At 34.0% G+C, this 13,733-nt stretch overlaps 1 protein-coding gene across 1 annotated transcript in view; it reads right to left on the bottom strand.

Moving 5' to 3' along the window:
• LOC136027128 (protein unc-79 homolog) overlaps positions 1–13,733 on the bottom strand; it is a gene marked incomplete in the record, with an annotated part of 218,865 nt that overhangs the window by 135,735 nt on the left and 69,397 nt on the right. Inside the window, 2 exon segments of the mRNA XM_065704088.1 lie at positions 2,082–2,205; positions 10,695–10,871. Of these exon segments, the coding sequence (XP_065560160.1) occupies positions 2,082–2,205; positions 10,695–10,871 (301 nt within the window).

Raw genomic sequence — 13,733 nt, 5'->3', positions numbered from 1 at the left:
GAGAAAATAGATAACCGATATAACTTATCCAGTATTCAAAATGTAGGTTTCGGATAGCGGGCGAAATTAATGGCATGCTAAGTAGGCTAGTAGGTTTTACATTGCAAGGTTCACTGGTGAAAAAAAATTCCTCTTTCTCAGTCTACAGCCCAATCCCACCCCTTACATTTCAAAGTAACAGGAAGATAAATATGCAATGGTTTAGGATAAAAAAAGAGGAAATACTAGCTGGCGTTGGCGATTTTTCTTTTCGACACTAGCATTAGTACCACTGTTATAAGACTTCCATACTCTTTGTATATTCTAATAAACATGCCCTTCGATGAGGCTAAGTCGTATACAAATTGAAAATATCCTCAAAGGTTACAAAACATAAATTGTCTTTATAATAAATTGTCCTAAAAGGCTAAGCATTCGAATAAATTTATTAGGCATATGAAAAATTTTCATCAAGCCTGAGGAATTCTTGAAATGATACCTCTATTTGTCTTCCGGTTCAAGATTTTCTAATGACCGGGCAGCCTATAATTTGATTAATTTAATTACTTTCGTGCAAAACCAGAGGTAACAAACTATAGTGCAGCGGGTCTTAAACTTCTCTCAGCGACAAATCTTAATACTTAAATGCTTATTTGGTTGAACTTTACTCATCTTTAAAAAACATAATCATTTTGGAAGTTTATAGGGAAAGATTTAAGGGAGATAGGAATTTTATGGGGAAAAAGGGGTGTAAAAAGAGAGGCTTTGAACAGATTGGGATGGAGAAAGAGGGTCATCGGCTGAGTTGGCCTCAGATAGATTCAAGCTGCAGTGAGTTGTTAATACTAGTAGTAGTAGTAATACAAGCCTAACTAAAATCTGAGGTCAGATTTAAATTTTTACAGGACATGTTTTACTTCAATACAAATTATAGCTATAACGTAACAAAAGATTTAACCTTATTTACATAAAGAGTTGAAAAATAACAATTTAAACAAAGAACGTTCAAACTGAGGTGAATCATGGCCTTGCAAACAATAAGTTTACTTTTGTCCATGGATTATAGTTAATAAACTAGTCTCACCAATTATCATTGGCATGACAACTGAATTCATATTAATGAATTCGTTTTTACGATTTTTTTTTTTATGTCATGAACCATCACTAGCATGCCAGTTTACAGTCGTCAATTTCGCCCCTCAAATGTCAGAACTTGACAAGTTACACCCATAAAAGTGACACAAAACACACAGAGTTCTCAGACATAACAGAAAATACAGGACATGCTTCATGGTCATTACCTTGCCAAAAAATACTGCTTTGAGGTGCACTAATGTGGTTGAAAAAGTACATGTAGAGAATGTTTGGCTATTCCACCAAAATTGCCCAGATTAAAAATATTATCTATTTGTCAGTAGGACGTATTCAGAGGGGCGTGGAGCGGTGCCCAGTTTGAATCTTCCCCCGAAATTTTTGTCCAAGTCGTAGAAAGAAACAAATTACATGTAAACAACTTTTTATTGCGTTTTTGTAGTCTTTTTTTAGCCCCCTCCCTATAACAAAATTTTAGATACGTCTTTTGCTGTCAGGATAGCTTGCACATCTGATCGCTTTCAGTTTAGTGCTAAAATCAATTAACCCTATCGCCTTTATCATACTACCAGTGACCTTCATCGATAATAACCACATGCATTGAGCAGCACTTCATTAACAAAAACGTTTATGTTCATCCTGATTCCAAATACGTAAACTTCATCGGCTTTAACATTAACTTTGCAGGTTATTAGAATATGAAAATTTAAGCATTTTTGCTACAAGGGGAAACACCAAACAAAAGGTGCACCCTTTGAATGAAAATAACACTTTCAACTTCAGTACAGCAAAGAACCCAAAAGTAAAAGTTTGAAGCTCCTATCTAGATATATATAAAAATTCATAGGTAGAGTTAAATAAGGTTTGGCCCAAAAGCGTGGGTAGAAACCCTTAGAATTTGTCGTTTGACTCAGAATCACATTTGGATTGTGTCAATGTATAACATAATTCATTTGACAGTTGACTAATTGCAAAAATATTTCTTCAAAACCAGTAAATTTAAGACGTACTTTTAGCCAACGCAGTCCTGTTTCCTGTTCACTTGTACTACTGCTAGTTAGTTTCCTAGTTATAAATCCATATAATTGATGTGGCTCGAATCCAAGTGGACTCATATCTGCGTCAAACATCTTCCTATAAAAATAATGAGGAATAAAAATGACCTTCCCTTGTTAAATGAAGCTTAAAATATGTCATTCAAATAAAATATTTTTCACTCCGAGTTTGTTACATCACATTTAAGTTTTAGGTCAGCCTTTAAAAGTATTTTGGATCTTCATTTTTGTTTCTTTCTTTTTTTTTTAGAAAATTTTCCTGCTTTATTCTCGTTTCTTGAATTTGAATATGTGAATCTAGTACATGAACCATGTTTCTTGTGCATTACAAAGTATAAAAACGTCCTGGAAACTCGAAGGTGACGATTAATATACTGTTTTTTCGCGGTGGTTTTGAAGTTTTTTTTTAGTCTCAACAATGAAAAATTCAACCTGAAAGTAGCTTAAAAACACCACTACAAGAATAGTGGATGTTAGAACAAAAGAAACCATTAAATTTTAACTCGATTCGTAATGCGGCTTTTCTTAGTAGTACTAAAAAATTTAGACAGAATTATAGCAAAATATGGTGACATGTCTCATGTTGTTGTTAAATGTATTGATGGTTTTATGGACCATCCTTCTTTTACTTGTCCTACTAAACGTAAAAAACGATCGAGAGGACATAGGAAAAATAATAGAAAAAATGAATTAGATATACATACGCTTTCTATAGATCTATGCCAGCTACTTGAATCTAGGGGTATGATTTCTGTAATAAAGTGTCTAAATAATTTATCCAAGAGGAATTTAATCAAACTTTTCTGGATTGTTAAGAATAATACAGCTCTTGATTATAATTTTAAAGTAATATGTGATACAATTTGCATTCTAACTAAAACGAAATTTATTTTAAAAAAGAAAAAGTTCGATAAGATTAGTAATAAGGATAACAGATTATATTTACCTATTAATTTTACTTGTAAGCAGATTGAAGATATTAATTAACCAGAAATTTTAAATCAGCGGCATGTGAAACAGGCCCTTCCTAGTAATTTAAATTATAATGATAGTCCAGTTTTAACTTATAAATTTTCAAAAACTATTGGGCAAATTATTTTTAATTATAATTTAATACTAAAAAAACTAGATAGTGATATAAATTGGAAACCGGTTTGTAATTGTAAGCAACTTGGCCCATTTGTAAATCCTACTTACAAACATGTTGTAACAGGGGACTTGTCAATAATAAAGCAAGATGATCTTCAAATTATAATGAATAAAGGGGCTAATTTCCGTCTTTCTCATCATTTGAAACCATCGAGTGTTCTTGATGGCTTGGAAAATGATTTTGATTTATTTATTGATAAGTGGTGTAAGAAAGAGAATAAAAATAAAGAGAGTTTTCAAAGTTGGAAGAATTTAATTATTAGTAGAGTAAGAAATAAAATATATTCTAGCTTAAAAAATAGTAACACTAAATCATTATTTTATAATGCGAAGATTAAACAAGCAATTGCTAATCTAAAGAATGAATTTGTAATTGTGCCAGTGGATAAAGCTAATAATAATTTTGCCATAATTTGTCAGAAGCTGTATTGTGATATCTTAAAAAGGGAGTTATGCACAACTAATGTTTACGAAAAGGTAAATATAGAGGATGAGAATTTAATTGAAAAGACTGAAGAAATACTTTTTAAAAATTTTAATATTAAAATAAATGACAATGATAAAAAGTTCCCTTTCCTATATTGGACTGTAAAATTTCATAAGAATCCCCCTAAACCACGGTTTATTGCTGGAGCAGCTAAATGTCCAACCCGCATTGCTGCTACTGACCTCTCTTTAATTTTAAAGGAAATTGTAAATAAACTTAAAACCTATTGTTCTGGTATTAAAAAATTTTCGAATTTTAATCCATATTGGAGTGTTAATAATTCACTGCAGGTGATAGATTCTTTAACAATGGTTTCAGCTAAAAGAATTGATCCTTTCGATTTTGCGACAATGTATACTAATTTATCACTTAATTTAGTGTTTGATAATTTAAAAACTGTTATAAAGAAATCTTTCCTCTTATCTAGTAAAAGGTTCTTAAAAATAGACATTTATAATAAAAAAGCTATATGGACAAACTGCTTTAATACTACAGTTAACTTGAGATGTTACAGCTTGGATATGATTTTTGAGTTATTGGAATTTGTTTTATACAATACTTATATAAGATTTGGGGGTGATTTGTACAAGCAAATTATGGGAATTCCCATGGGGGGGAATGCCAGCCCGTTTATAGCTGACTTGTTTATAAGTCAACTAGAATATAAATATATGATGGATAAGAATAATCCAATTAATTTAAAACATGCTTTGTCAAATAATAAAAGATATTTAGATGATATTTTGGTCTTAAATTGTAAGGATTTCATTGATATTTCTAAAAATATATATCCATCAGAGCTTATTCTTGAGCCTAGTCATGGCGCTGGTCATGAAGATCATTTCTTAGATTTAAATATTAATATTTGTGATAATAATAAATTAAGTTTTAAAATGTATAATAAAACGGATGATTTTGATTTTGAAGTGATTAGTTTCCCATTCCCTGAAAGTAATATACACTCAAATATCACATATTCAGCGTTTTTCTCACAGTTACTTCGTTATGCAAGGATTTGTAGTAATTATATTGATTTTAAAAATAGATGTAAAATCTTAAGCCAAAAATTGATATCAAGAGGTTTTTCTGCAAATAAATTAACTTGGCAATTTTAAAAAATTTAGTTTTCATTATAACGAACTTTTAAATAAATATCAAAAGAATTATCTAGAAATACTTAAAGAAATTTTTAACTAATTTCGGAGGTTCGAGAAATGTTGTCACAGCGCCATTTATTTTGAATTGTGTTTCTAATTGAGCGGATTTTCTAAAAAAATAGCCACATGGTAAAGATGAATTCTATAATTGTTTAGTTCATTCAGGTTTTTTGCAATGTGTTAATATTTGTGATTTGGTAAAATTTATAATATTTAGTTTACCTATTGTTGCTAAAAGGAGGGATATATTAACAGGATAAGCTTGTTTTTGGTTTTACTTGGTTGTTTTACATTTGCTGTTTTTTTTTTCATAGGCATGTATTTTGGGGGTGATACCTGACGCGGGGATGCCATGGATATTCTGTGGTAGCCACAACACTGTGCTGGGTAGAGAATTTAGAGTGGCGAAACCCTATATAGGCCAGTGTATTCTCCTGATGAGCCCTTATGTTGGGTGTTGCCTCTGAATTATTTGTCTATATTATTTTTTCTATTGTTTGGTAAATGACGACTTATACTTATTGACGACATGACTGCCTGTCCATGGATTATTCTTTATGGTTGATTGTGTCTGGCTATGCTGTTTGACCTATGTGATTGTATGGATGAGTAGGGTTAAGGCCTCATTTAAGTGCTGGTCTATATTAATCACTAATTTAGGAAAACAGTCTTCCTTTTCTCCTTCTGTCTCTTTTTTTTTTTTTTTTTTTTTTTTTTTTTTTTTTTTTTTTTTTTTTTTTTTTTTTTTTTTTTTTTTTTTTTTGTGTTTGTGCTGTGGCATTGGTGATTTCTCTTTTCATATATATATATATATATATATATATATATATATATATATATATATATATATATATATATATATATATATATATATATATATATATATATATATATATATATATATATATATATATATATATATATATATACTAGCTGATAGGGTGGCGCTTCGCGCCACCCCAACACCTAGTTGGTGGGGGCACTTTGCGCAACCCCCCAAGCCCCCCTCCCCGCGCGTAAGTCGTTACGCGCCATATTAGTTACGCGCCATTGTAGTTGTGTCCCTATGTCCCACCTGTGAATATAAATAGATATATATATATATATATATATATATATATATATATATATATATATATATATATATATATATATATATATATATATATATATATATATATATATATATATGTTTTTAACTACGTAAAACTTGCGAATATACAACATTCTTTGCTGTCCCATTGTCTGGGCATATAAATAGATTGTCAGGTTTACCGACTCTTGAACATGCAACATATAATGGTCCATGGGAAAACAATCCGTATTCAGATCTATACCTCATGATTCTAATGATTGCCCTTGAGCTTTGTTGACGGTGATTGCTAATCGACCATTCCCTGTGTCACCATCGTCATTTATATATCCCCCTGTGCCCCCCGGCGTCCCCGTTGTAGTTGTGTCCCTGTGTCCCGGTCGTCATTTATATTCCCTGTGTCCCGGTCGTCATTTGTGTCCCGGTGTCCCAGTCTGTGATTTCTCTTTGAGTGTCCCAGGCGTCATTTATATTCCTTGTTTCCCGGTGTCCCGGTCGTCATTTGTGTCCCGGTGTCCCGGTCTGTATATACATTCGTTTTTGAATTGGTCTTTTTTTTAGTTTTTAGTTTTTTACCTTTTTTAGTTTTTTTAGTTATACCTCATGATTCTAATGATTGCCCTTGAGCTTTGTTGATGGTGATTGCTAATCGAACATTCCCTGTGTCCCCGTCGTCATTTATATATCCCCCTGTGCCCCCCGGCGTCCCCTTGTAGTTGTGTCCCTGTGTCCCGGTCGTCATTTATATTCCCTGTGTCCCGGTCGTCATTTGTATCCCGGTGTCCCGGTCTTTATATACATTCGTTTCTGAAATGGTATATGATGAAATAAATTTTTGTATTTTCCCCTTTTTTTTCTTTTTAGTTTTTTTTTGTTTTTACTTTTTTTTAGTTTTTTTCTTTTTTTTTCTTTTTTCTTTTTAGTTTTTTTTTATTTTTATTTTTTTTAGTTTTGTTTTTCTCCTTTATTTTTCATTTTTTCCTTTTTTATTTTTTTATTTTTTAGTTTTTTAGTTTTTTTAGCTTTTTTAGTTTCTTTATAAGTTTTTAGTCTTTTTTCATTTTAGTTCTTTTGTAGTTTTTACCTTTTTTTTAGTTTTTTTATTTATTTTTTTTTACTTATGTCCTGGTCGTCATTTATACTCCCTGTGTCCCGGTCGTCATTTGTGTCCCGGTGCTTTGTTGATGGTGATTGCTAATCGAACATTCCTTGTGTCCCGGTCGCTTTCTCTTTGAGTGTCCCGGTCGTCATTTATATTCCCTATGTGCCGGTGTCCCGGTCGTCATTTGTGTCCCGATGTCCCAGTCTGTAATTTCGTCAGTCAAAAACATGACGTCAGTCGACACACAAACATGACGTCACTCGACAGACACACGCACACACACACAGACAACTTATTTTTACATCTTCTATATATATAAAAATAAGTTGTCTGTCTGTCTGTGGATCAGGTGACGTCATGTTTCTGTGTCGACTGACGTCATGAAGTTAGTTGTCGTCATTTTTGCTATGACGGTGACGTCATTAACTGTATTTAAGACATTTATTCACGGAAAAATGTTTAATTGTAAAATGACTGAAGAACCTACAATGGCAACAGCCGAGGAAGCTGCTCAAAGAGTTTATGCTAAAAAACTTGCTGCTGATAGAGAAAGTAAGAAAAGAAAGCGTTCCGAGGAATCACAAGAACAGCAAGAAAACAGGCTTGCAGCTGATAGAGAAAGTAAGAAAAGAAAGCGTGCCGGGGAATCACAAGAACAGCAAGAAAACAGGCTTGCGGCTAAAGAACGCAAAACCACGCAGTTAGATGAAAATCCACCTGGACAGCGAGAGTCAAAACATATCAAAACTGAAAATGATAGCGATGATGATTGGGTTTGGGATTTTGACTTGGATAAGGTCATCAATGCCTACCAGATTTAAGTTAAAAAAACAAAGGTTCGTCGATATGTACTTCATAGTGACGCTGAAAAATAAAGAAGAAAAAGAAAACTGAAAAAAAAAGGTGAAAAACTAAAAAAAAACTAAAAAGAAAAAACACTCAAAGAGAAATTACAGACCGGGACACAAATGACGACCGAGACAGAGGGAATATAAGTGACGACCGGGAACCTCAAAGAGAAATTACAGACTGGGACACCCGGACACAAATCACGACCGGGACACAGGGAATATAAGTGACGACCGGGACACAGGGACACAGCTACAACGGGGACGCCGGGGGCACAGGCAAGATATATAAATGACGACCGGGACACAGGGATTGTTCGAATAGAAATTACAGACCGGGACACCGGGACACAAATGACGACCAGGACACCGGGACACAGGGAATATAAATGACGACCGGGACACTCAAAGAGAAATTACAAACTGGGACACCGGGACACAAATGACGACCGGGACACAGGGAATATAAATGATGACCGGAACACAGGGACACATCATTAGAATAATGAGGTATAGATCTGAATACGGATTGTTTTTCCCATGGACAATTATATGTTGCATGTTCAAGAGTCAGTAAACCTGACAATCTATTTATATGCACAGACAATGGGACAGCGAAGAATGTTGTATATTCGCATGTTTTACGTAGTTAAAAACATATATTTATATCTATCTCTATTCACAGGTGGGACACAGGGACACAACTACAATGGCGCGTAACTAATATGGCGCGTAACGACTTACGCGCGCGGGGGGGGGCTTGGGGGGGCGCGAAGCGCCCCACCAACTAGGTGTTGGTATATATATATATATATATATATATATATATATATATATATATATATATACAACAGCTAGTATATATATATATATATATATATATATATATAGCTGTGCACTTATCCACTAAGCCAATTAAAATAATCCGATTTTATTTTCACTGTTCTTGGTACTTAGGGATCAAAGCCCTATATGAATAAAGAAACTCAAGGAATATTACAGGATTTAATGCTTTAAGACACTCTCGGAGGACACAAGAAAGAAAGTCTATTGATTTTTATAAGGATGGAAAACGATTATTTTTCAGGTTTATAACAGAACTTATCACCAGATAATAGTAGTAGTAGTAGTAGAACAATTTTATTAGAAATAAACATTTCTTAATTAATAGCACAACATAAGCGAAACTTGCGAGGCTGTGCTAAATTCAAAGAAAATAAAGAGACAATATGGAGAATAAGAAAATATGGAGAATGAGACCATATACCGAAATCAACGAAAAAAACGAAAACAAAACATAGACAATACACTACCTTGCGTGACCCCAAGACAAAAAAAAAAAAAAACAACAAAAAAATACATAAATATTACAAATGAATAACCTATGCAAAATTTATTTTAGTTATTCTGTTTCAAAAGCATACCTACCGAGCAACTCCACACGTAAATCAGACTTAAACTGGCCAAGACTACCTATTTTCTTGATATCTATACTCAATTTATTCCAAAGTTTTGAAGCTCTGTAAATAAATGAAAAAGAATACCTACCTGAAACTAATCGAGGAACCTCAGTACTACTACTACTACTATCGAACATAGGATAAAGATTTTCAAATTCTTTTTAACTTAACGCGTAGCAGCACATTTGTTGAAGTGAGCAACTAAATTTGTCGTATATACCTACATGCTGTTCAATGAAAACAAAAGGTTAATACATACCATTATACCAATCCAGAGCAATTGTCAATGGATTGTTTTGGGCAACCAACTGGCAGACCGTATGTCAAACAGTAAGCTGTACAAAAAATGGAGTTCGGCCCTACTTTCAAAGGTTGTAATGAAAGAAAGACTAAGATGGATGGGACTCGTTCTGCGGACGAAAGATGACAAATTTCCAAAGATCGTCCTTGTCAGCAAACCATTTAGGGCCAAACAAAAAGTACGTCGTCCAAAAATGGAGTGGGAGGACGTCATAAAGAGAGTTTTGACGGAAATGGGAACTTCTTGGGACGGTGCAAAGAGGGAGTATTGGAACAGATTGGGACGGAGCAGCTGTGTAGCTGTGTTGGTCTCATGCAGCTGATCTCAGGAGTGCTGCGGTGAGTTGTGAGAGGTAGTACTTGTATTAGTAGCAGAAGTATTTCACTAATAAAACAATTCGAAAAAATTGAGAATTCGACTATTTTAACTTTGAGATTTTACTGAGTGGATTCCTCTGACGCCTCAACGATTTAGTTTCATTGGTATTCTGTGGCAAACCAGCTACTACGAGGGACCAGCGTACCATTTTTGTGTGGAAAAGGAAGGGGTGTCTGAAACCTCAAAAATTAAATTTTATGCCCAAATTCTCTAAATTTAAGTGAGAGACCCTTCAGATAGATATGGCGGAGGGTGAAGATAAAAAAGACATACATAAACATTCAGCATTAGAAGTAGTACGTTGAGACAGCCGACTTCCACATAAAAAACAATCGGAGATATAGAAGTCTTAACAGAGGTTTTCAGTCGAAAATTCACGATTTCACACAAAAACAAACAAGTGGCTTTCTTAATCAAAGACATCACTTAAGTACCAAACTTAACTTTCTGCAAATCCAATAAATTTTTCAAATCAGCTTTTCAACAGATTCTTAGTTTAGCAAAAGGATGAAAAAAAGGCCATGATTTTGTATTACACAAAAAAAAACGAATAGAGTGAAATTGAATAACTTTGTGGGGAACCCCACACTTACCCTAAAATATTTTTGATTTCTACAATTTCTGAACTTCCAATGATTTCTTCAATAGATGATATCCATTCAGGCATGACAGTGTCCCATATTTCGGCATTAATTATCTCGTACGGAACCAATGAAAAAAGTCGATCAATTCCTTCTTTGACTCGAACAGCTTTTGATGCAAGCAAGTCCCTTCAAAAGAAGATAAAGATTATTAACAAAAATGCTACATAAAAATCCAAGGGAAGTGGCAGACAGTTTGAAACGGCGACAGACACATGGGCAATAGAAATAAATATGAACTATATCTGAAGATAACTTATATACTGAACAAAATGACAGTAAAAACAAGGACGATTAACATTACTCCTACACCCAAGGCAATATCTAGGGGGACTTAGGGGGGTTTAACCCCCCCCCCTTCCAACTAAGAACGGCAAAATAGGTTCGTTACAACCGCCTTGGGGAAAATATAAGTTCTTCCTTAAAGTTTTGACCAATTTAGATCGTTCTTGTGACCTGAAATGTCAATGATGTAATGCATATTATAATTATTAACCGTTTAAATAATTTAAAAAAAGAATATCACTCTAACAATAAGGCGTTTTGTTGGTAGTTGTCAGGGCTTCCTTCCACACTTCATTATATGTTTTTCGTTCATTTTCATGTGATAGCAGAAGTTTTAAACTATGTTGTCGTTTTACACGAGAAAATGCCACGTATAACATCCCATGATTAAAAACTGGAGTATTACGGTCGACACCAACAAATTCCAAAGTTTTCCCTTGCGACTTATGTATAGTCATGGCAAATGCGGGTCGAAGTGAATATGATGTCGTTGAACAGCGCATCCAAGTTGACCTTTACTAGAGCCCGCTGTAAGTCAAGATATGTGAACTTCTTTTCCTGCTTTTTTCAGTAATGACATTCGCTCTTATTATGTTGTTGCATAATTCACATCCGTTTTGAAATGAAGGGATAACATCCCTTCTGAAATATCTAAGTTACGCAAAAGCATAGCTGTCGTATTTTTCTTAATTTTTAAGTCGTGTGGTGGTAATTCTACAGTTTCAACTAAATTGAGGAATTCTGGAGTAAATTCAATTCCTCCTTTTTTCTTTATCTTTTACAGAATCGTAACCTTAATACGATTTGTATTCTCCTGGGAGGCGATCGAAAATTTTTGTATTTATTTTACTAACTTCCTTGTTGATTGAAGCTAAAATAACTCGATCCTTCATCATATGGAAACCTAGTCCAGACAAACATTCTCCAAAATTTCCTAGATTCAATTGCCGAAGGAAATTATGTCTTCCGGTCATTCGATTTGATTAAAAAGATTTTCAGGAAGATTTTCGTTTCCCAGTTCAAGGATGTACTTTGCAAATGCTTCATGTTCAGAATCAACCTGCATATTTTTCTCAAAGGAAATATGTTTGAAAAATTTCCAAAGATGACTTTCTTTTTTTTTATTGACAAATCGAGTGTTTCAATGCGGTTGCTTCGGGATTGAAGTAGTAAACACTGTCAGAAGTCATCTCCAGCCACTAAAATTTTCCCACCAAATGGCAAGTTTAGATTTGCAATGGACCGCAACACCTGATCCATTTTTTTAAGCCACAATAGGGATGGAATGGCGCTTCGTCAAGTAGGAAAATATCTACTTGAGTTAATTTTAAAGCTTTACTTGAACTAGGTCATGTAATCGCAAAAGAAGCTGAGGAAAGTGGAACTTTCAAGCCAAAGGTTTTGTGTGTTGTTAGTCCCAATGCAATAAAATTTCTGCTATTCTCGTATAAGCCACACATTTCACTTTCTGATTCTTTCCATACAGAATGTCTTTCAATACTTTCTGATTCTTTCCATACAGAATGTGGTACAAGGTTTTATAAACAAATATTTACCGGTAACACCTGGTCCATCTATGATAAAACATTTTTTCCAGGCATATTTAGGATCATTGACAGCCTGTAAAATATTGTCAATAATTTCAAGCTGCTTTCCTTGCAGAAGCCGATACATGCTATATCCAGTAGCAGCTGACTCACTAAAATTTATAAATTCTAAGCTTTGGTCATTTTCATAAGTCTCGATGCTGTTCATGCCGTATCGTTCCACCCAAAAACTAAAACTTCAGCCTTCTATTGCCATCGTATTTAACTTCGATGCAATAAAGCGATAAGCACGCTTCGCAGCAATATCTTCAGATAAATTATTTCGTCGCGTATGCCGAATAAAACCTCCTGCCAACTGATTTTTGAATATTTCCCAAAGAACTTTCCCAGAGCGAAAAATATTTGCATTACGGAAGGCATTTTGGACAGTGCCAATTTTTCTAGGACGTCCGAATCACTGTTTATTGTCAAATTCAGAGCCATGAGCCAGGCATGCTTTTTTTGTAAGTCTCAAAATGAAAAACGAAGAGAAAGACATACGCAGTTAGAAGACATGCGACACCGAGCATGTGGCTATCATATGTCTTCTAGCAGCAGATCTCGTTTGTACTTCATTTCAATGCATCATTACCTCCGACATTGGACTGTTCCAATATCAATGGCCTCTGAAATGTCTAAAATTTACATTGGCATAATCACCAGTTTCAGGCCATAGCAATTTCAGCTGAGTTAAGAATTTAGATTCAAGTCATAGTTCTCGCTTATCCTTTACAGACACTGAAATAACACGTTCTTTATTCAATTGTAATTTTATCAAATATCTAAATTGCATAATAGCTTAATTATCGTGTTATTCCTTAATTTTGTCACATTTTCGCTTACAGTCAATGTGATTTGTTGCTGTTTCTTGTTTCACTCCATTTTCTTTAGCTATCCAGATCATTTGTCATTTTGTGAAATTTGGCACGTGTCATAGATACTAAATGTTAATACCTCCTTCCTATTTGTCGATCACAGGCTCCCACCTGCTAAACTAACGTGTTCCTTCATTCCATTGTAATTTTGCTTTGTCTTCTAACCGCTTACGCACGCTAAACTAACAAGCTCTTCCGTTCCATTATAACTTTCCTTTGTCTTCTAACGCAAATTTCGTCGTGCT

The sequence above is a fragment of the Artemia franciscana genome, chromosome 5, assembly GCF_032884065.1.
Source record: "Artemia franciscana chromosome 5, ASM3288406v1, whole genome shotgun sequence".
Taxonomy (NCBI): Eukaryota; Metazoa; Arthropoda; class Branchiopoda; order Anostraca; family Artemiidae; genus Artemia; species Artemia franciscana.
Note: the sequence above shows the minus strand (reverse complement) of the source record. Positions and strands in the feature narration are given on the sequence as shown.